The 24,488-nt window shown below is 43.5% G+C and overlaps 1 protein-coding gene across 1 annotated transcript in view; it reads left to right on the top strand.

Moving 5' to 3' along the window:
* Window positions 1-24,488, top strand: part of CNIH3 (cornichon family AMPA receptor auxiliary protein 3) — a 633,543-nt gene that overhangs the window by 567,919 nt on the left and 41,136 nt on the right. The window contains exon 5 of the mRNA XM_078647523.1: window positions 3,478-3,621. Coding sequence (XP_078503649.1) covers window positions 3,478-3,621 — 144 coding nt within the window. The remainder of the gene's footprint in view (window positions 1-3,477; window positions 3,622-24,488) is intronic.

A 24,488-nucleotide genomic window follows, 5' to 3' on the forward strand; every position in this document is an offset into this window, starting at 1 on the left:
GCCAGTGCGCTAGGTTTCTGGGTGAGGTGTGGGAGGTCAGTGCAGGGAGAAGAGGTAAAGTAGGCGTAGTTTGGGAGTGCGTTGCGGAATTGAGGTAGTTTCCTAGGGCAGTGATTTTGTCACAGAAGAAGGAGGGAAATTTCTCGCATGATATTAGAGATTCAGGGTTTGTTTTCTTTGGAGGTTTTAGCCAGTTTATTAGATTGATATTTGACCAGGTCGAATAGCTTGTGAGGTCTGTTGTTGGCGTTCTCCAGCTCTGTTCTGAAGAATTATTTTTTTGCGTTGAGGATTTTCCTATTGCAGGCATTTCTGGACTGACGGAGCAGTTTTGGATGGGCTGCTGACGGGTGTTGTTTCCAGTTACATTCTGACTGCCGGAGGGATCTCCTCTCCATGTTGAGGGAACTTTTGAACCAGGGATTCTTGTCTTTGCTCTGGGTTCTTTTTAGTTTTAGCAGAGCAAGGTCATCGAGAATGTTGGATATAGCTGTAGAATAATGGTCAGTGAGGTTGTTGACCATAGTGAGATGGGGGGAGGTCAGACTCACAGCGTGCAGCCAGTTCCCGTGGTCAAGGTTTTTGGTGTCTCTAACCCATCATTTAGGAATCACAGGTTTTTGAGTCCAACATTGTGGGTGACAGGCAGAAGGAAGCTGATAGTGTGGTTTTCAGACAATCACATGGGTCTATAGAGATAAGTTTGACCGATGAATCCTTGGCGATGATCCAGTCCAGAGTGGTGCTTTTCGAGTGAGTTGGGAGTAAGCAGTCTTGGGTAAGGGATTGGTTGGCCAAGCAGACTCTGATGACATTGACCTGAGGGTCCTTGGGGTCTTCCAGTGCAAATTGAAGTCGCCAAGGAAAATATCATTAGTTAGGGGATGCCTTGGCTGTGATAATTTCCATGAGGAGGTCGGTGAAGGTGTCATTCGTGCCTGGGGGGTTGTAAAAGATGTGCAGTCTGCACAGTTGGGTGGTGGTGTTGCATATGGAAAGTGCAAGGTATTCACAGGAGTCTGTAGGATCAGTTAGAAGTTCAGTAACATGGAGGGTAGCGCGGTAGATACAGGCAATACCTCCCCATTTTTTGTGGGATTGCCTTTCCAACTTTTCGATGTTGTAATTGGGCGGGACTAAGAGGTCGAGGCTGGGCGATGAGGATTCATTGAGCCAAGATTCAGTCAAGACCGCTAAGTCAGATTTTTGGCTCAGGATGAGATTGGCGACATCGGACGCATGCTTTACTAATGAGCTGCAGTTAATTAGGAGGCCGGAAAGTGAGGTTCAGAGTGAGTGTCTAGAGTAGGGCAGACTAATCTAGTACCAGCTAAGACTGGGGAAAGCACTACGCTAGGCTCGAGTAGTGTACGAAGTGTGCGCTACTTCGCACTACGCGAATTGCACATAGCACAGTGCAAACACGCGTAGCGTAGTGCAGTGGTACTTTTTTGCTTGCTTGCGCTCCTCAACGTCAAGTTGGCGACAGTGAGCAAGCAAAATGACATCCCAGCGAGACTTTTTCCTCATTCGCGATCAGCAACATCAAGTTGCTGATCGGGAGCACGGAAAGTAAACCTCCAGGCGAGCTTCTCAACGCGGGGAGGTCAGGTTTCTCATTGCGAGTGGTCGCATATGCTCGTGACTGCTCGCGATGAGAAACTACCAGTCCGCGTTGAGAAAGCTGCCGCTCAAGTAGAAATCTACTCAAGCGCCAGAAAACGACCGCTTGCACTGTGCAAGATGCAGTTTGCTCTGATTGCACAGTGCGGACAAGCATCCGGCACTGTGCAGTCAGTGCTAACAGCATGTTGCACTGTGCACTATGCAGTTTGCGAAGCTCTGCGTAGCTCGCTTAGTGCGAAGTAACTTCGCGTAGCTACGCGTAGCGCTACTTCACGAACTACGCCCAGTGTTAGTACTAGCACTAGGTAGCTGTTGGTCTCTCCTCGGTCGTGGAGGGTAGCTGATCTATGTGGGTTGGTTGCAACTGTGGGGATAGGGTATTTGTCACTGAGATCTGGGGGTATGGGCTAATCAGGGCAGAATCGTAGCTAATGAGGAGGTCTGCAACATCTTCCATGAGGTCTAGAGGGCTAGGCACTGTGAGGGGCGGATTGTAAGCCATACCCATACCCATATGAAGTCAATTACCTTCAGCAGCACTGTTTCTGTTGGATATATCTTCTAGAAGACTCCTCACTCGCCACCATTTTGAGGGACAGGGTAAGTTCTGAGTTGTGTTAATAAGTTTCCAGTCGGCCATGTTGTAACGTTCATAGCTGAAAGTTTGGTACACTGCTTAGTTTCATTCATTCGTCTTAGTACTTGTTCTTTTGTGCCTTTTCTGGGCAAACAAAAGGACAGGAATCTCATGTCCATTTGCAGAATGGTGTGTTATGTGGCTCTCCACTTGAACTCCACCACACACCTATGGGTAGGAATTGCGGTGATAAATTGTTTCCAGATCTAGAATCTGATTTAGGTTTTGGCGTATGGGTTACTCCTTCACAAATGTGACAGATATTGCATCTGTCGATTTACAAGTTCCATTGGATATAATGTACTTATAATATGGAGGACAATTTATCTGTCACATTTGTGATTAAGTAATCTGTCCACCAAACTCTAATCAGGTGCCTTGTCTTTTGCCTGAGGATATTCAAAATGTCATCAAAATGCAAAAAGATAAATAATCCATCATAAAGAGCTTTACCAGTGGTAATTTATTCTTTTTACCTCACATTGTTTTGTCAGAAATAGAAGGTTTCTGATTGTCGCTAAAATTTCCACTTTGTGTTTATTTCTGTTTATTCAGTGCAGTTTTTGTTATCAGTATCCCATTTTTGAAAATTAGGGAAAGTGGGCATCAGGTTGTAGTACAGACACAAGCAACGTTTAATTAAGGATTATTGTTGGTGGTAATTTATATATATTCTGTTAATTACTTTTACCACTGTTCTTCATTTAAAGATTTAATTTTTATTTACCTTTATGTAAATAATCCTTTGTTAATAATGTTGTTTCTTTGGATGTTGGTAAGGAGCCCCAAAACTATAAAGTCTACACCACATGGTACGGTTACTAATGTCACCCAAGATTGTTATGTTATACAGTTAAAAATAAATTTTGAAATATGTGTATTATTATTATTAAAAACATATACCACAATTTTATTTGATGGGTAATCTTCTTTATCATTTGTTGAACTGTTCAGTTGCTCACATTTCCATGAAAATTGGAAATCTTACTTATCGCTTTACCAAGTATGGATTAGACATGGAATATGGTATATTCTTAATTCATTAGATGTGATAAATCATAGAGTACAATGTATGGATTTCATCACCATTCATTCACAGATCAGCGTACTGTGCCCCAGAAGGTTTTATATTATTTTGAGATGAGTCTTGGATGAGGACATTGTAATGCAATGAAAAACTTAAATATCTGACCTGTGTTGAATATTCTTTCCAGGTACTTCCACTGCCCAGCGGATAGCTCCGAATTAGCATATGATCCACCCATAGTTATGAATGCAGTCACTTTAAATTACTGCCAAAAGGAGGCCTGGTGCAAAATGGCATTTTACCTTCTCTCCTTCTTCTACTACCTTTACTGGTAAGTGGAATCATTCCCACAAGAAATGTGTACATGCATGTAAAAAAGACAATGGAAGCCATTTGGAAGTATCAAGCATTGGAAAAGTCATTAGCTTTCGCTGGGGTCACTGGGGCACAGAGATATTGTCTTTGCCAATGTTTTTTTGCCATATGGTAGTCTTGCTTGCAAGGTGACCACCTTGGAATGAGTTTTCTCTTGCTATAAGAAAAAAAAATCAAGATGGCTACTTTTATTGTGTATGCATGCGCAACTATTTTAGAATTTAAAAAAAACTTTTTAAGGTTTTTAATGGCCACACGCTGATTGAGCAGTGGATGGATCGTGAGCGGACAACTGTTTAAATAAACAAAAAAGGGATTTTGAAACATGAGGGGGCAGGAAGGACAAAGAACAAGCATTTACAATGCAACAGTCTCGCCTTTGAAAACGTTAGAGCTTTTGGCATTGTAAATGACACAATTTTTATGTATGTGTTGGTTTTGAAAACAGATAAATAAATGGCATTGTCATTTACAATGGCAATAGCTTAATCTTTCGCAAATGCGAGACCTATTGCATTTGCAATGCAATAGGTCACATATTTACGCAAGTTTGAGCTATTGACATTGCAAATAACAATGCGTTTTATTTGTGTTTCAAAAATCAAAACATAAATAAAAGGTCTCTCATGTTGCTGTCTATCTCACACGGCTGTCTCTCTCACACTGCTGTCTCGCTCAAACACACAGAGCCACACACACAGAGCCAAACACACACAACCAGCGCCAAACAAAAGGTCTCTCATGTTGCTGTCTCTCTCACACGGCTGTCTCTCTCACACGGCTGTCTCGCTCAAACACACAGAGCCACACACACACACAGAGCCAAACACACACAACCAGCGCCAAACACACACAGACAGAGCCACACACACACACACACACACACAGCCACACACACACAGAGCCCCACAGAGCCACACACACACAGAGCCACACACAGAGCCACATACACACACACAGAGCCACACACACACACACAGAGCCACACACACACACACACACACACAGCCGCACACACACACACACACACAGAGACACACACACACAGAGCCACACACACACAGAGCTACCCACACACACGGAGCCACACACACACACACACAGAGCCACACACACACTCACACACACACAGAGCCACACACACACACACACACACACACACAGAGCCACACAAACATACACAGAGCCCCAGAGCATAATTCCAAGAGCCAATGTAGTTTAAAAACTCTTGAGGAAACTTAGATGAGGTAAAACATGAAATGTAAACAGGAAACGCCTCAGTTCAGTCGGTTGATGTGTCAGCTGCAGAGATATGCGTGTAACCTTCACGTCGTAGGTTTCAGTCGGACCAACATATCTCAGCGGGTTGATCGTCCCGATCCGGAGTTGTGTGTGAACATTGAGAGCTCCTGCCCCAGTAAGTAGAGCAGGCCGCTGCTGCAGAGCTGTGCATTTTTAAGTCACAAGTTCTGCACTTTGCTGGGGGGTACGGGCCCGCACACATAACCCCGCTCACCACCAGTCACCCTCCCAGCCCCTCTCTACACAGTCCATCTGCCATACACCCACACCCATTTTGCCCGTCCCCTGCTGGTGACCGGGCTATAAAATATGTTCTTCACTTTGAACCTGTGGTGTTACACGTCCAAACAGAGGATCACATCAGAGGAGCGAGCACCAGGGAGGCCTTATGTCATTCCCAGCTAAACTTCGAATCCTCCGTGAACGGAGTCCTACTCTAACCAAAGTAGTGTCACCAACAGGCCGGCATCGGCCCTCCTTCAAACGGCTCCTCCTCCCCCCACCCCTGGTAGTGCCTCCTCGCTGTATTTGTACTTTGCTCCTGGCCTTCTCGTCCTCTCTACCTGCATCCCCCATTGTAATATTAGCGCCTCGTCCGGAAGTCCCCGCCTCGTGGAGCATAGGCGTGTGCTTCAGTTGCCCTGACGCCTCTATCAAACTACTGGAGCCCTCTCATGGTGTTTACAGAGCGTGACGTGTAGCGTCTTCACCCAGCCCGGATTTCAGCCAGGGCACTTAAAAAATCTGTGGGTGGGTCCGAGACTGTACCTTAAAGTTGCAATGTTAACAGAGAAAATACAAGTCCCAGAATGCACCTGATGGACGCTTAAAAGCCGAGATTGGTTGCAGAGGTACACACAACATGGTCAGCTGGTGGTTCTGCTGTCACCCTCGCCCAGCCTGTGGTGCAGTTACACCCTCGCGGGGTAGTGGACATCAATCCTAGTTAGGTTTGGGGAAGCCAAGGACCTTTACATTGTAATCGAATCGCATATCTATACAATATGCTACGTGTAAAGGCTTTCACCCTGCCCTGGTGGGCTTGGAAAAAAAACGACAGAAGAAAATATCTGGGGTAAAATGCAAATGAAATACTCTTGAGGAAACTTAGATGAGGTAAAACATGAAATATAAACAGGAAACGCCTCAGTTCAGTCGGTTGATGTGTCAGATATGTGTGTAACCTTCACGTCGTAGGTTTCAGTCGGACCAACATAGCTCAGCGGGTTGTGTGTGAACATTGAAAGCTCCCGCCCCAGTAGGTAGAGGAGGCCGCTGCTGCGGAGCTGTGCATTTTTTAAGTCACAAGTTCTGCACTTTGCTGGGGGTACGGGTCCGCAGACACCCCCCCCCCCCGCTCACCACCAGTCACCCTCTCAGCCCCTCTCTTCACAGTCCATCTGCCACACACCGACGCCCATTTTGCCCGTCCCTTGCTGGTGACCGGGTTATAAAATATGTTCTCCACTTTGAACCCTGTGGTGTTTCGCGTTCAAACATAGGACCACATCAGAGGAGCCAGCACCAGGGCGGCCTTATGTCATTCCCAGCTAAACTTTGAATCCTCCGAGAACGGAGTCCTACTCTAACCAAAGTAGTGTCACCAACAGGCCGGCATCGGTCCTCCTCCCCCCACCCCTGGAAGTACCTCCTCGCTGTATTTGTAGTTTGCTCCTGGCCTTCTCGTCCTCTCTACCTGCATCTCCCATTGTAATATTAGCGCCTCGTCCGGAAGTCCCGCGCCATATGGGTGTGGAAGTAGCGGGTGGGGAGGAAGACAACAAGGAGCTCAAGGGAAGGCGCACATGAGGGAGAACAATACAGGACGAAGGGAGACTCACAAGGGCAAAAGAGAGAATCCTGGATCACGGGGCTAAACGGAAGTGCAAGAGAGAGTTTAACCCCTTCCATGCTGATGATGGCCCCCAGCCGTCATGGCACACAGTGCTCGTGTGCTGATGACGGCTGGGGGCCGTCATGACCACGCCAGCGATCGGAATGTCCAGCACAGGAGCTGAATTCCGGCCGCGGGCAAGTGGTTAAGAGTAAGTGTAAGAGAAAGTGAGACAGCCTTTTGTCTTTCAGTCCCGTCCTTTTCAGACTGACTTCCTGCTGACTTAAAATGTTCCTTATCTTCTTTATGGGGCTATCTGTTGGACCCATAAAGAAGATAAGAAAGTTTTTACGCCAGAAGGAAGTCAAGTAAGCCAGTCTGAAAAGGACGGGGCTTACTAGGACCTCTTCTCAAATGGCTGGCCTCAAGTAAGCCAGTCTGAAAAGGACGGGGCTTACTAGGACCTCTTCTCAAATGGCTGGCCACCGTTTAGGATGCCAACCAATGGAGAAGAGGGGCGGAGCTTAACCCTCGCTAGTGAAGTACACTCTAAAACATAAAATCTTGCGAGCTCGACTGCGCTTTTGCGCAGTACGCCACGTAAGCAGTGGCGGTTTCTGTGCGAGGGCGCAGGGGCTCCGCCCCCTTTACGGTCGCAGTAAAAAGAAATGCTAAATCTGCCTTTGTTTAAAAAAGAAAAAAAACGTGTGTACAAACATGCCTGCTGCACAACAGTAACACTGTCTGCCACTCACCGTTGTATTGTTGTGACACTGACACTAGTGTGTCATGGCGCTTTTTCTAAATATGCTCGCCGGGCAGCCCGAAAATCTAGAGTATTTGCGGGGCTGACAGTCTCTTAGCCCCGATGTCTGTGAGGTCATCAGTCTGCAAACACGTAGCATTAAGGAGCAGTCTCCACCCCCTGATGACATGGAGGTTAAATTGGCCATGGGTGTTTCAAATTCAAGCCCTGTAGTGCGAAGCCGCCACGTCAATCAGTGGAGAGCCCTGAAGCCAGGAGATTGAGTCTGCGCAGTTTGTATCTGGACATACTGCGCAGACTCGACTTGCATCGTGCAGCGTGAGTGAGTTAATGCTGGAGCCGGACGCCATTTCAGCTCCTGTGTACGTCTGAAGTCTTCAAACACAATAATCCATTTACTAGAAGCTACTAGTGAGCTAGACTCGTGGCGACATTGGGGGAGCGAAGGGCAAGGTGTTGTTATGCGCACTTCAGTCAGTTCTTGTCGTGAATGAGTCGAGGTACACGTCACCTGACCTAGCCTGGCTTCAAGGCTGCTTCCCTCAAGTTCACCAGGTGAGGTTAAAAAAAGTGCCAGCTGCTGGGACCTGCCCCTTTGATTAGTTATAATTGGGCCCGCTGTTAAAATGAATGGGTTTACAGTATCTTTGTGGAATAATGTATTGCACGCAGTAAGGCGCTACAACAGGAAGCTGGGGACGGCATGAAGTTGTATGGGTTTAATTGCTGTTAACGTAGTTAGGAAGGCTCAACAGTTCACAAAGTTCAGGACAGAGTTGTTGATTTCGAATTTGACTTCCGTAAAAGGCATGCTTTTGTCTTCCTTTTCCAAGTGAGCTCTGCATTGAATGAAAGCTTGTGGTTTCCACTTGTGGTCATCCTCTCTCCTAACTAGCAGGTGGGAATACAAATGTTGATTCCAAGCTTCCCTTTAAGTCAGTGCCCAGAAGACTCCACCATATGATGAAATTGTAAAATGTACTCATACTACCATTTTGTGCGACACCTATGTCCCTTAACTCTCTAGTGGCTTATATGCCTATGATTGTTTAATGGTAGCTGTTTGAGGTACACGATTTGCATGTGTTTCCATGCTAAAATATCTCCTCTTGTAAGCAAATAAAATGTAAAATGGTCTAGAATAAAATACTGTTTAACCAGATTATTTACTCAGGACAGAACGACTGCCAGTCATATGTTTTTCGTGTGCTTTGCGATCATCATCTGACCCAGTAGAGTGTGGCTGTTGCAGTTGGAATGGGCTGAATACGGCTCCTTTGAAGAGTTGGGAACTCCTGCGGTTCAGCTGGGGCCTTCATTACACCCCTGCAATTGGAGACAATGAGATACTGATGCATAGACCACCCAGAAATCGTGAGACATCTGTGGATCTTGACTGATACTTCTATTGTCTAAGTCTAAAGTTTTCAAAATCTTGTCCCCTTTAGTAGTACATTTGCTGTATGAGACAAAGGTCAAGTATGCCTCTGTCCTCTTAGGTGTAACTATTGCTTATGAAGACTCGGCATGTGAAAACTTAGTAAATTGAGAAAAGCTAAAGACCGTAAAAGGTGTGTAAATAGTCATGTTCCAATTAATTGCAGATTAAAGAGGTGGAAACCTTAAACATTTTTGTGTGAAAAAAGAAAGTAACACTGACTATTAAAGTATTATTGCCCTATCACTCCGGTCATTAACAGCAGTCAATGCCTTTGATAAAAGGCATTACGTGCTGATAATTATGTGTTTAAGCCAAAGCTGGGGGCACATAATGAAGGGAAGGGCTATTGCTTTACTTAGTAAAATGGGGAAGAAAAAAGCATCACTTTACCCCATTTTCTAAAATAAAATTTGGACAGGAAATGGCAACTAGCCTTCCAAAAATAGTTTGCACACCTCTAACATGCATCCTCCCACCCTTCCCCCTCCAAGCCCAGCCTCACCACTCACAAACTTTACCAGCCGCCACTGCACGTAAGACCTAAAAAGGCACAGCGGGCACTAGAGGAAAGCCAAATATTTAACTAAAGAGAGTGGAGCTGTGTAAGGGGGGAGAGTAGGGGAGCAACGACGAAGGTGTAAAATGGCCAAAGCGCTATAGGCATGCATGTACTGAAGCAGATACATATATTTACATAAGAGAGTGGGGAGCGGGCAAGAGAAGGGAGTAGCATGGAAAAGGAGAGAGGGAGAGAGAGAGTGAGAGAGAGAAATTAATCCCTAATACATTGCATTGCAAGGGCCTAATGTCAGCAGTGGAAGGATATAACGTATCCAATCAAAACATAGTGAGACTGAAATGCTCTTTGAACAAGACAAATGCAGGGACAGAGAACAAAGCCATTGAATGAGGAGTGGAGAACTGAGATTTGCAAGGAAGCCACTGAATCATGAGCAAGGGGCGAATCTAAAGGCCACTCTATGACTGCATTGGCGACAATAAGTATGATGCCAACAGACGACTAAAGATGTCTATAGGCTAAACCTAGAAAAGTGGAAAAATGATTAACCACATGTTCCTTAAAGCTTTTTTTAGTCAAGTAGGTGTACCTAATTAAGGATTCAATCAGGATCCAGTCACACATGCATACAAAGAACTTTTTTTTATTACCTGTTTATTTTATTCTCTTTCAACACATACTCTCTTTCATCTACATTTAATTATCATGGGTTTGTCTTTGAACCACTAACGTGTACCGTCGCTTTTGCTGGCACGTGGTGGCACCAGCTGTATAATATTTGTAAGATACATCCTTGGTTCACATTTTCAGCTGCTAAAACTCATATTCTCACTTATATTTTTCACCATCTGATTACTGTTCTATGCTCCTCGGACCACCTGCTGCTAATTCTATCATTGTGTGAGCTTCTTCCGTGTACTTACGTCACCAATCTTCTTGCATCTCTCGGCTAAAATTGGGTCAGGTCAGTGGGCATCCTGTGGAGGGTAGCGTCTACTTTACATTTACAATCTTTCTCTAAAAAACAAAAAAGTAATGGTTGTCAAACATGCTGCCCTATTGTGAAGTGTTTTGGCTGAGGGACAACAGGGGGGCTGCCTCTGCCCAGGCGTGTTCTTGAGCTCTGCCACACTTTGTGCGATAGAAAGGAAATGTAATGCATATATTTATTTTAAAAATTCTGTAGGGTCAAGAAGTGCTTACTCACTGTCAGTAACTGTGTCAAGAAGGGTAATCATGAATATTTTCCTGGAATTATATCAGTAGCTAAAACACTGCTGAAATAGTTATGTGCAGTGTTGTTTTTTATGCCAGTATAGGGGCATATCATCAACAACGAGCAATAAATATCGCTAAACGCGTCTAGCGTGTTTTAAATTATCCCCGTATATCGCCAGATCACATCGCCATGTTAGCGGCGTATTTGCAATGATTTGCTGACAGGCGATGTGAAATCCGGCGATATACGGCAATTGTCATAAATATTGCTTGAAGACCAGCGATGTTAGAACAGCGCTGAAGAAAATGTTGTAAATAGGGAGAAGTGGATGTAACCAAACAATCCACCTCCCATTGGCTAAGTTGAGAATTTAGCACACGTTAGTATGAGGCGATATCAGCAGTTAGCGCTAAGTTTTTCATCACTTAGGGGCATATTACCAACAACTAGCGATAATTATCGCTATGTTGGTTTAGCGGCGATATTTTTATCGCCGAGCTGCGCCGATTTTTATCGCTTAGGAGCCTTGATATTATCAAGATTTATCTCCTAAGCGATAAAAATCGGCCGAAATGCATGAATATCGCTGAAAAGTCCGCGATATTCATGCATTACCGAGCTAATGCTCTTAGCCATGTTATCCACTTACCATTGGATAACATGGCTAAGAACTGCTCAGGGGCAGGTGTTAGCTTTTGGAGATAGGGGCAGGAGATAGCGATGTTAGCGACTGTTTCCAGTCGCTAACATCTTGGCACGCCCACTTTGCATGTCATTAGTGATAAATATCACTGACATGCAAAGCGGGGCCCAAGATGGTCGCTATCTCCTACTAGCTGTCGCTAACTGGTTTTAGCGACAGCTAGGTAATAGGGAGATAATTTTATCTCCGCTTTCTTGGCTTTTAAAGCCAAAAAAGCGGAGATAAACCCCCTTGATAATATGCCCCTAAGCTTTTTCTGGGACAGCTTGTAAATATGTCCATTTACGGTTAGCGATCATTTTCCTGTTGTTTCCTGAAAGGAACGCCTACTTTGCATATCATTAGCGATGCAAAGCATGGCGTTTGAAAAACTGCTGCTAACATGCGCAAATGCATGTCAGCGCTGCCTTGTTAATAGGGCGATGTAATTTTCGCCGCTTTTTTGGTTTTAAAACCAAAAATGTGGCCCTTGATATTATGCCCCTAAGTTCTTTTAGCATTAAAGGCAAAAATACGTTCCTACCGGTGAAATAATTGCGCATTGAAAGGGCCGATAAACTTTACACCTAGAAGTATATAAGAGAAAAAATTAAAAGTTAGGTGGAATAGCTGAAGCCATTTATGAGGAAAAGCATGGGTCATAAGTGAATAAATGTGGTTATTTCTTCCAAAACATACAAGAGCAGACAGCACCCCTCACACACAGTTCTTCACCACCAAAAATTTACTAAAACGTAAATTATGTTGTACGTTTTCTAATGAACTTAACTCATGGATGTAGATGCCTGTGGACTGGTTTTTAGTCCATTAACTGAGATAAGAGCAACTGCAATTTACAAATGATGGCTGGACCGGATCTGCATATCCTGCATCCACTGCATGAGCACTTTGTTGACTTTCAAGCACTTTAAAGTTGGAAAGGACTTTTTGGCGCCAAATACAGTGGCTGTATCAAGATATGAATGATTCTCATTGAAGCACAGCAATCTGACTACTTCCTGCGCTGAAATCATTTTGTGTAGTGCCCTCAAAGGGTGTAGTTAATTTTGTTCTGTAGTCGACAACCACATGTGGTCTAAAAGTAAAGGGGGGACAAAGCGAGATATGCTGAATGCGACAAGTAAATGCAGAAGGAATTTAATGCAAAGCATAGAAGAAGGGACAACGGAATTGCTAAATAGATAGATCTGTAGACATATATCACCTTTAACTGGTTTCTAAAAGGCAAAGTGCTCCAAGTACCACCTTTTTATACTTTTTTTGCAAACCTCAAAATGTTGCTAGTTTTTTATTGTGTCTGGTAGATTATTGGTTCTTGTGGGAAAGGGCGTAAATGACACAAACACGGCAAAATTCCATCAGGTGGAGCACATTTGTTAAAAAATTTGGAATTCGTTCTGCGATTGAAATTATACCAAACTTCAAAAGTCACCATAAACATCTTTGTAAACAGAGTGAGTGTTCACACTCAAATGTCAATGCACAAGCCACGCAAAATGTTAGCTTTGAGTATTGTTAGTGAATTCGTATTTGCTGCTGTTTGATGCGAGATAAAATGCTATTTACTGTTCCCTAGTTATGTTATGCACATTGGTAGAGCGCACTTTCACTAGGGATGGTATCATGGCGCTGAGCAGATGTGAGCCTAGCCAAGCCTAAGGCATAGAGGGCCAACTCAAAAAGCCAGTTTTTTAAAAATATATATCTTTTTATTGATTTTTTATAACTTAAACAAACAATGGGCATTTCACATGGGAAACACACAAGGTATTGATTCATATGGCAAGTCATTTGGGAATCTAGGCAGTTACAGTAATACAGCACATGGGTTGGGAAAAATATTAAGGGAATACAGATTCATCGTCAGTGGGAGCTGCCGGTGCGACACAAATATCTCCCCTGTAGGTGTTCCATTTGGCCCACACGCAGGACCATTTTTGGGGGCAGCCTCTTGCCACATAGACAGTTTTCTCCCTAAGCATGCACCAATCAAGATTTCTTTTCCACGTGGCAAGAGTAGGGGTGAATTCCCCCTCCCCCTCCCCTTTGCTGGGTGATGTCTCTCTCTGCGACAGCGGCTCCCTGGGTGACACATAGTCTCTCTGCCCCTGTCAAGTCAGTAGGTTCCCACACATTAAGCAAACATTTCTCAACCTCTTAGCAGATATCCTTGTGGAGGACATCTCTCATGACCACATGTACCAATACCTTTGAATCTGTTCACACACCCAAAAAATATGCATGAAGGTGGCGACTTGACCACACTGTCGTCTGCAATCCTCACTCTCCCCTCGCCCCATAAGGACCAGCTGGGGCCTGGTGACATAAGTTCTGTAACTAATTTTCAATTGCACCAGGTGGAGACGTACAGAGATTGCCACCCCACGAGGGGAGGCCATCGCCTCTCGCCATTCCTCCTCATCAAGCAGTATACCGTCCCTCTCCCAAGACTCATGGAGTTTATTGAAGGGTTCCTGTGTGTTATTGACAAGCTTTTTGTAGGTCAGTGATATGGCCTTCCATGTAAGCCGCCCGTCCAATAACCTGTCCTCTAGTGGGGTGGAGTCGGGGAGGGGTGAGCCCTTCTTTAAGGCCGAGGTTATTGCATGTCGGACCTGCAGGTAGTGAAAGAACTCTGTGTTTGTGAGCTCGAACTGCTGTTTTAACTGGCCAAATCTGAGCATGTCACCCTTCACCCAGAGATCACCTATCCAAGAGATACCAATGAGGTCCCACTCATCGAAACCCTTGGATGAGTGTAGGCTACCAAGTGCTCTGAATCCCATAGGGGGGTCGCCAGTGTCAGTCTATGATCCCAACCTAAACTTTTGTTTATTGTATGCCAAACCTGGACCAAGTGCATGGTGGGCCCAGTTAAGGGGAGTTTCTTGGGATTCGCATAGAGGGTTCTGTTGTATGTCCCACCCGGCAATAGCCACCTATCCATGGCATAGCCCGGATCTCCCGGTTCGCGGTATGTACCTTGATTGATGGCAGCAAGGTGGACTGCTCAATAATATTTCTTTATGTCGGGGAGGCTGATACCGCCGTCGTACCAGTTGAGAACTAGTTTGTTAAGCACTATTCTAGGTCTCCCATCCCATAACACCTGCCTCTGTAAATCTTCGATTTCTTTAAAATACCGCGTGGGGACTGAGACGGGATAGTTTTGTAGGGCTAAGAGGAAACTGGGCGGGGACATCATCTTGAAAAGAGCAGCTCGGCCGAGCAGTGAAGGAGGGGGCACCCTCTAGTTGGCAACATCACGACCCAGGCGTTGCAAGGGCGGAAGCAGATTCTTCTAGTAACGGAGCTTGGGATCTGCGCTGACCAAGATCCCCAGGTAGTGAAACCCATCTTCCACCACCTGTATTGAACAATCGCTGGGGAGAGCTGGAGCCCCGCCACCCAGTGTGTAGAGGAGAGATTTATTCCAGTTGATAGAGTAGCCTGAAAACCTGCCGAAGGATGTGAAGATGTCTAAAACACATCTGAGAGCCATCTTGGGGGAGGCCAAGTAAAGGAGAACGTTATCCACGTAAAGCGAGATGCAATCCTCCCACTCCGCTGACCACCGCAGTCCGCGTCTGACCGGGTCGCACCGGATCCAGGCAGTAAGAGGCTCCAAGGAAAGGGCAAAGAGCAGGGGTGACAGTGGACAATTCTGTCAGGTACCCCGACTAAGAGTAAAGGAGTCGGACCGTTTGTTGTTAACTATCACCTGCGCCAGAGGCGCAGAATAGAGGAGTCTGACCCATGATACAAATTGCGGTCCAAACCCCAACTTGAAAAGGACGGTAAAGAGGTAGGGCCATTCAATAGTATCAAACGCCATGGAGGCATCTAAGGACAAGATCACAGCGTCCTCTTGGATGGTATCCGCCCATCCTCTTACTCCACAAAAAGCCAGTTCTTGATCTTCTTGTGGAATTTAATCAGTGAGAAGGAGGCTGTTAAGTGTAGTGGCAGGTCATTCCATGCGTTAGGAGTGATGTAGGAGAAGGCTCAACTGTCAGAACTAGTTTTCCGTTCACATGAAGTGAAGTAAATGTAAAACCATGCGTTGAAGAAATGCTGTCTCTTGTGTTTTTGTATTGTTTTAATAAATAACCAATGGTATTGTTTATTGCTTTTTGACATTTTTCTCTCTATGCTAGCAGGTTAGTGCAACACTTATTCTCCAAATCAGTAACCTAAACCAGCTCCTCTTTGCATACAAACATATTTCTTACTCAGTGGTTCTAACTTCAAAATTACTACTTCTTTGACTGTTTTCAAGTTTATTCATGTCAGATGTTGGCCAATCATCCGTTGCTGGTGATAGCAAAGGCCTTTAGAGTTTAATACTATTATAAGTGTTATGTCCTTACTTTTAGGTTATTTCAGACTGCCTTCTTCATCCATTGGTCTGGTTTGGTGTCATGCAGCCCATTACATTATAGAACATGGGCAATTGGTCAGCCCATTTCAGCTTTTGGCTAAATTCACTATGATTTATGGCATTCTTCCTTTCATAAGGAGCACATCTACACACAAAGTAGTTCCCTATAGTGCCAGGATCTAGTATTGTAATTTGTGCTTTTTGAGACTAAAGCAGCTTCCCCAAAAATTTCGTTGTGTGACAACCATAAACAAAACACTTATTAATAAAGGCAAAAGTCTATCAGCCAACACAATACTTATGGACTTTTCCAATGCATGTTTGCACTTTGCGTTCTGTTTCCTATAATATTGTTTCCCCATTTTGCATTTGCCAATACAAGTATCGTAGTACTAATTAAAATGAGCTGCTTCCTCTAGCTTGATCAATTGCCAGTGGATCACTTTTTGCTTAGCATTGAAGGAAGCAGTGTTGCTGATTCTGCGCTGCTATTCTTTTAAAATTAAGGCTTAAGTGTAAGAACTCTTCGTGTGGGTCCAGGGCAGTTGGAGGTTACTGGTTAAGAATTGTTAGGGTCATTGGCGTTTACCACAGGTATCATGAGGCCACAGTGCCATAGCAATCAGAATGGATGATCAAACACTATTTTTACATTTCACTATCTCATTGGGGTTGAACGAGTAGGACTAACTCTACGAGTTATTGTAGAATTAGAAACAATGCATCACTAAAGCCAGAAATTAATTATTTGAATTTCCAGACAATGTTTAACTTTTGAAAAGAAAATTGGTTTATAGTGGGCGCATAAATTAGTACGAATAGGTTCACCAAAGAAACCCAGGTGTCTCAAACCCCTTCTGAGCCAGAAAACAAACCCCACGTTTTATTATTATTATAGGAATATCTTGCTTGACATTCGAAAAGTTTAACATGGAACCCTTTAGCCAGTGTTGCTCTATGGTGATTCTTTTGGTCATTTTGGTTCAATTCTGAAGTGCCCAGGTCTCCTCTCTCAAAATATAGGTTTGAGTAACAGGAAGATGGCAGCTTTACTGGTATACGTATGCATTTTGTTTATCTAGCATCTGGTGGTATAAAGGATATTAAAAATATGCTTCCCCAAGAAAATAATAATGTGCATGGCCTTTAAGAGAGGCTACCACACAACAACCAATCAAACAATAAGGTATTCACCCTCATGAGCCCTTGATACTTGTTGTCTCCTTGTGACTCTGTAGCTGGCTAAGTGTGACCACTACGGGTCTATCCTTGGTTGCTGAAGTCCTGAGCCCCACTAGACTCTAAATTTGCAGGCAGTAGGCAAACAAGTGGGTTGGTAACCACTATTTGCCTGAAATGGTGTTTCCCCTTTTTTCTGGGGGCCCTGAAATCATAATCTATAGGTTGTAGTAGAGTTTTTTTATTATATAAGCACCTAAGGCTTCCACGAGCACCTACCTTGCCTAACGAGTTCCGCTCCGGCACCCTTGATCAAACATTAAAAGTTGTCCCCTCTCTCAACATCGAGGTCCACAAAATAACATTAATGAAGTAAACATTATCAAGTACCACTCAATAATTGAATTCCAGCCCAAGAGAACGTTTTTAAAAGTGAGGATCTGATGTTCTTCAATCCAAGACTGCAATCTCACCAATAAAAAGCGTGCATATAGTTTCTGGGAGACATCTATTAAGCTAATTGAGCGATCATTCGCCGGCTCTAAGGGGGAGCCCTTTTTAAATATGGGCACAATTTCCGTGCCCAGCCAGGTTGGAGGTAACTTCATGCCATGAAGACGGGCACTGAAGAATACCCATAGATAGGGAGCCCAAACCTTACGTTCGCTGCAGTACAAATCGCCAGGGATTTTATCCAAACCCGGGGCCTTTGCTGGCAGTAAGGAATCCAGAGCCACCTCAACTTCTTGCATAGTACATGGAGGAATACTACTAGAATCGAATGTACCACTGGGAGTCGCAAAAGCAACTGAAGAGTCAGTATCTTCCATGCCTATAGAATATATATTTTTTTAAATGGAGACTCCAAACTGCTTCACTAACATTGGGCTCGATTGCTGGTGCTTCCTCAATCTTGCCAGATTTGACAAGATTCCAAAAAGTCCTGAGTTCACGATTGTCGAGGGCAGATTTAATATTCTCCCATCTGTCCGCCTCCCATTCCCGCTTCGCCTCGGCGATAATATTCTTATAATGGACCCTAGCAGCTCTTATACTGAAGGCTGTTCCCCTTTTAATTTCCACGAGTAGGGCACGTTTGGCTAAACCGCATAATTTGTTGTGCCATTGGCTATTACTGTAAAGTCGTGCCTTAAAATCAGCGGTAGTATAAAAGAAACCCGCTAGTTTACCACATAATTCTTGGTGGATGTTCTGGAAAGAGGAGAGGTAGACCTGGCTAAAGCTGTCATTTGGTAGGCTAGAAGCATTCTCTAGAGAGGGAATGGCAAGGTGGTATAATGCAGCAACCTGATCCTCTGCCTGTACACATTTGCTCCATCTAACTCTTATCCCTCCATTAACAGCTGTTAAATTAGAGTGAGGGGCAAGCTCCTCCTAAGGATGTTGTTTACTGTGTCCTACAAGAGATTTCAATTACAAGACCAGTGAGCTGTGGTCACTGTCGGGCCTAGAGCTTACCCTGAAATTTTTTATGCAGCTCCAAAATTCAACACTGACCATAATGTAATTTATGGTGGAGCTACATCCAGGCCTGTTGTAAGTAAAATTACCAGGAGTATCCAGAGGGAATCTACCATTGCATGCTCTAAGTGAGTGGGAGACTGTAAGCTTATAGAGCTGCACCCCTAGGGGGGTCCAACCACGAGTGGGATACATATTACATTCTGGGATGGACCATACCAAATCTTCATCCTGGGTAATAGAATTAATGCCAGGCAGTGGTTCATAATGACAATTAAAATCTCCCCCTATCATTTTATATACAGAGGCACAAAGGGAAGAAAGCAGGGTATCAAGCAAGGTCAGAGTATGCGATGTCCGTGAAATTGATATAGGATGAAAATACACATTAATAAGGGCTACCTTGGGACCATCCACAAAAGATAAGAGGATACACAAAATATCTGGAGATTGAGTGTCAATCAAATTCACAAATCAGCCTAAATGAGTGCCCACCCAAATGCAAAGACCCCCAAACGGTCTCCCCCAAGCTCCCTGGGAAGCGGGGTTTGAAAATGTAGTAAATCCCGCTCTATGGGGAGCTGTAAAGGCCCAAGTTTCCTGGAATAGGCACAGGTCAAACGTGTCTATATATTCCCCCCAGTCAGGGATGTCCAGGTTTGAACTGATTCCTGCGATATTCCAGGATATAATCCTAATATTAGGGGACTCGACTAACAGGGTGCTAGGAGCAGGGGGGGAGCTCAGGGCTAGCTCAGCTCGAATAGAAAATTACCCATTGGTTTCTATGTTTCCTGGAAGTAATTGCGAAACAAGAGAAGCACTCAATACTTCCCTCCCAATGCATCTATCATCATTATTGGTCACCTCTGGACAAACTGGGGCGAACTGTTCTCTCGGTTAGCAGGATCTATAGTAGTGATATTCTTCTCAATTACTGCTGCACAGGTGTCACCCCCCCCCCCCCGCAACGTCCCTTGCTGTTTAGGAGGGTGACAACTTTGTCAATCGGCTTAACACAGTTTTAAACTGTGATTTACTAAAGTTCTCTAGGTGCATTTGTAGATCTGCCAACAAATGACACGCCCATCCTGGAGGAATTTGTAGGTGCTGGGCTGTGTCAATACCCTCCTGGGCTCCCACAGTTTCCTCATTGGCAACTATATGCGTTTTTTTAGCTGTCTTACATCTCCTTTGTTGTTTTTGGGACCCTTAGATTGTTCAGGTGTTGTTGTTAAAGTTTCCAAGGGTAGAGGTTGCGCACATGGTATCTCTGCAATAGGAGATTCAATCGCAGTAGTACAAATATTAGAAATGTGAGAAACCTCTAACCCTTGCTTCGCTGAATCAGGTACAATCAGGGAGGTAAGCGACAGGCGCCTCTCTGTGCTTTCAATAGCGCTAGATACGACACCAATAGCTTGTTGGAGCATTTTATCAATCTCAGTGGGATGGGTGACCAGGCCAGGTAATTTAGATTTCTGCCTTGTCATAGGTCGAGCATTTGAAGGTGAGGATTTACCCATTGGTAACCAAAGACTGTGCTACTATTACAAACTAATGTACTCTAGCGTGTGTAATAGGTAGCCTAAGAGGAGATACCACTTAACTAAAGTCATGCAACCCCCAGGGATAACTCCCAAAGCAAGCCCAACAGCTGTGTCCCACGGCAGTGACAGTACAAGCAGAAATGTAGTCTATTACCAAAGTCAAGTGGGGGGGCCCAGTCCAGTCTCTCCCAGACACGGACAGGCACAGACAGGCCCGCCCTTTGTCCGGGCTTCGTCCCACGCCGCGGAGGGAGAGGCACCGCTATTAAGCGCGATGGCAATGCCTCCCCCTCACTCGCGGCAGGTAAGTGAGTCCCGGTGCATCCTGGGTACTGGAGTCCTTGCCCCAAATGCGGATGATAATTTGGCTGGTCTTCTAGCGCAAAGGGAACCCGCCTTCTCCAGGAGCCTCCAACAATTCAAGAGCACAAACAGCAAAGTCGCCCTCACCACGGGGGGAGAGCCAGTGCTTTTGAGCGCGATGGCAACACCTCCCCCTTACTCGCAGCAGGTCAGTGAGTCCCGGTGCAGCCTGGGTACTGGAGTCCTTGCCCAAAATGCGGATGATAATTCGGCCGGTCTTCTAGTGCAAAGGGAACCCGCCTTCTCCAGGAGCCTCCAACAATTGAAGAGCACAAACAGCAAAGTCGCATACTTTTAAAATTATTTATTGCAGCATATTACAAATAGGCAGTACAGAACAATTTGTTATTTGTCCTGAAGACATGTGTTTCGGAATGCATGATCAGAAATCAGAATAAAACCAAAATCCCAATAATACAGCACAATTATTACAGCATGGTTAGAGTTTTGGGGAAAAATAGAGAAATTCCTTTCTAAATTAAAATTGCCAGAGTCAAAAGGAAACTGACAGCATCCCTAGGACTAAAAAGAAGTCTCTGAACAAATGTACAGAATCTCAGGAAGAATGGGAAAGTCAACCTCAAATCAGACAGAGTCCCTAGAGGAGCTCAGTAACTCTCTGCCTCACTCTCAAAACTAGGTGTTTTATACATATTTTCAGATAACTATTAAGACAAAATTGCAAGCTTACAGTGGAATCAGCACATATTGAACAAATCCGAGGTTTACACATCATAGATATGTTTCTTTAACACAATGCCCTTTTCCTGGAGTCTCCAGTAGCTTCTACGTAATTGCCATCTTAAGATGCATAACACATCCTTTTACAATCGAACAACTGACCATACAGAAATTATTTCTAGCAGTCCTGCTAGGAAGTTTCTAAGGAAGGAACCTTGACAGTTCGAAACTGTTAGCACAGCAAGAAATAGGCTTCATTCATAATACTTGAAGGAAAATAACCAAGTGTGTCACAGTATTTTGTGCTTTGCCGAGTTTGCAAAACATTAGTTAAAGAAGTCACGAAAAGGAACTTTGATTGGGAGGATGAATGAGCAGCAGAAGTATGTGTGGTTCACCAGAAAATAATGTCCTTGTCAAAATGTGGCATAATTAGATCACACTTCTGAACCTGTTTGAAAACGTGTTTTAAGTGCAAAAGTATCAATTCAGCGGTTACGGTTATCATTCATGATAAAACCATTAGCATTTTAAAATATTTTGTCTCTCGAAATTACACATTCAAAATAAACGTTTACAAAAAATGCAACAAACTAGTAGGTGAGGCAGTTTAAACTAATTCACATGATCTTTTTTATGTTACAGAGAAAGAAACTAAGCGCACATTTATTTGGCACCTTTTAAGGCCTGTTGTATTAGTATCTACAAAATGATGTAATATATATTTCTAATTTGTTAATTAGCCTCATCATTTCCTCCCACTGGTAAATGAAATTGATCATATCATCAAAAACTCACAATATCGTTGCCTTCATATCTGACGCTTTAGAATCTTTTGGAATCAAACTTTTCAATATATCATATTCTTCAGATTTTCTCCAATTCAGTTAAATTCCTTCTTTGATGATTCTTCTTGTCTTCTTCTGCTGTCGCTGCACTTCATATTAAAACATATGCTAAAAGTAACTACATAAAATGTAAAGGTTGGATAAACATCTAGCGCAACTCACAATACTTCACCAAGTCAGATATCAACTACTTCTAACACCTATTTTCCCCAAACACTAATTTATGACCAAATCTGATCCCAGACTCCAGGTACTGTAATGGATTAACTCCTTGTGCAATATTAGTCAAATTCTTAATATATCTATTAATATTCTAAGACCTATCTGGTACATATGAACAGCATAGAGTCTTCATTACCGTACATTCACCTCCTTCTTTCGCTACAAGTGTGTCCTAAGCCGTTTTATTCTGAATTACTATGCTTCAAATGGCAAGCATCTCTTCCTTAATACTAACTACAGCACATGCTGTGTTATTCACTAAGTGCTCTATTAAGAGCTTTCTAATCTTTGCAACATTTACAGCCAGCCTTATAGAAGAAATCAAGGCAGAGAAAACATCCTGATTCTTTTGCCCTACACTATCAAGCTTCGTTCTACTTATAGACCTATTCACATAACAGATTTTAGGAAACACTAATGCAAAATGACAGGTACCTGTCTAGCCCATTGGAAGTGTCAATTAAACAGCCTTGTTACATGTGTGATAAATACTTCTAAACACAGGATAAACACACAAAAGGGAACACCTGTTTGCAGCATAAGTATATGTACATCTACCAAACTACAAAAACTTGGATGTATTTGTGATTTCATAATTACAGCATCTTCTTTAAAACTGATTCTTAAAACTCCAGAACCTGTAGGTTCAACATTTTGTTTTTGATTATTATATTCTCTATTAAAATAATGCTCTGCTTCAGTTAGTTTCCACACACTTACCTCTGGTAAAGAGGCATTCTTCACATAATTACTTTTTATATTGGCACTGTGAAACTTTATAGGAAGTGGCATAAACTCAACTCAACTCAAGTCAACAGTCTTTTCTTATGTATTTTTTGCAAGTATCCACTCTCCAGGTAGTAGATATGCAGCTTAGTGCACAGGGGTGGCAAGCTGTACCTGAGGAGCGATAGAGCACAGTGTATCAACCAAATGCTAGCACTAATCCAGGACCAAGTCATGGCTTATACTGAGAAAGGCTACATATAGGATACCAGAGATAGTCCTTGGCCTGCTCCTTGATATGTTATGTGGGCTTAGACCATTATTTTGCTCGGAGTACACTTCATACTCAGTAACACCACAGGGAGTACATCTGGACATTTCAGAGAACCAGATGCACACATTTTCACCAACATGTTTTTGATTACACCATTGTCTCTCAACTACATCCGCTGTTTACCTGCAATTAAACTTTTTTTTTATAACACTTTTTATTACCAGACATCAGCTTATCAATTACAATACAGAGGAAATAAGTCAGGCAACAAGGAGACACTAGGTAAAATCAGTTAATGCAAAATGTCACTTGGAAGATCTAGGGTGAAGGGGAGCAATTAAACTTTTGATTAATGTTGAATGTGTCACAGATCACCCTCATGTAATCTTCCTTGAAGTGTCTACCTCTGTACAATTCTATTATTGATGGTATTCCATATCTAGGGATCAACTCCCTGAGCAATAATTTTACAACTGTCAGTGTATCACTTCTCCTTGTTTGGTATTCCTCAACAAACTCTGAAAACATGCTCACCACTACTATGTACAGTAGATTATTACATGGTGCAATGTCCACAACATTGACCTGCAACCTAGTAAACAGATCATGCACCTTTTCTAGATGACTCATGATTACGCAAGTTTGAGTTTTCTTTCTACTATTATTTTGCTGACATACTGTACACCTCTGACAATGACTTCCTACAATGCTCCTAAAGTGAAGGTTGACCCAGTAGTGATTAAATGTATTAATCGTCCCATCTCTTTCCACATGTGTAGGTCCAAGTGAATTTGACCACACAAATCTTTTATCATTGCTTGCCCAAAAGAAATGCTTTTGTTGGTTACCTTCTGCCTTTTCCCACTCTTTCTTTTCCACATTGGACAATTAATCCTGTACTTCCTTCAACTCATGCAATGTTTGTATTGACAAACAAGTAAAAGCATGTGCTGGGTGATTACCAACCCGCATTGACAATGTAGTACTCAGTGCAGCTTAGTAACGTGCAACTGCAGCTGCATTAATATTTCCTTTAGTGACATTATCACTGCCATGTCCATTTGCTGCACATTTTACAACTGCAATTTTAGATGGTGATCTCAAAGACTAGAAAAAAATCAAGAATTTGCAGTCCACCGCAAATTGGTGTTCCAGCAAAAGTCATGATTCCAGGCTGTGACCAGAACCATCCAATATCATGAACACTGGCTATTGGTGTAAATTGTAACAATGTGTGCAAGCAGAACAACAGGCACTAGTCAAAGCTATCAGTTCAGCAACCTGGGCAGAAAACACATCTCACAAATATGATGCTTCAGCATTGTCAATATC

This window comes from Lissotriton helveticus, chromosome 6 (genome assembly GCF_964261635.1).
Source record: "Lissotriton helveticus chromosome 6, aLisHel1.1, whole genome shotgun sequence".
Classification (NCBI taxonomy): domain Eukaryota; kingdom Metazoa; phylum Chordata; class Amphibia; order Caudata; family Salamandridae; genus Lissotriton; species Lissotriton helveticus.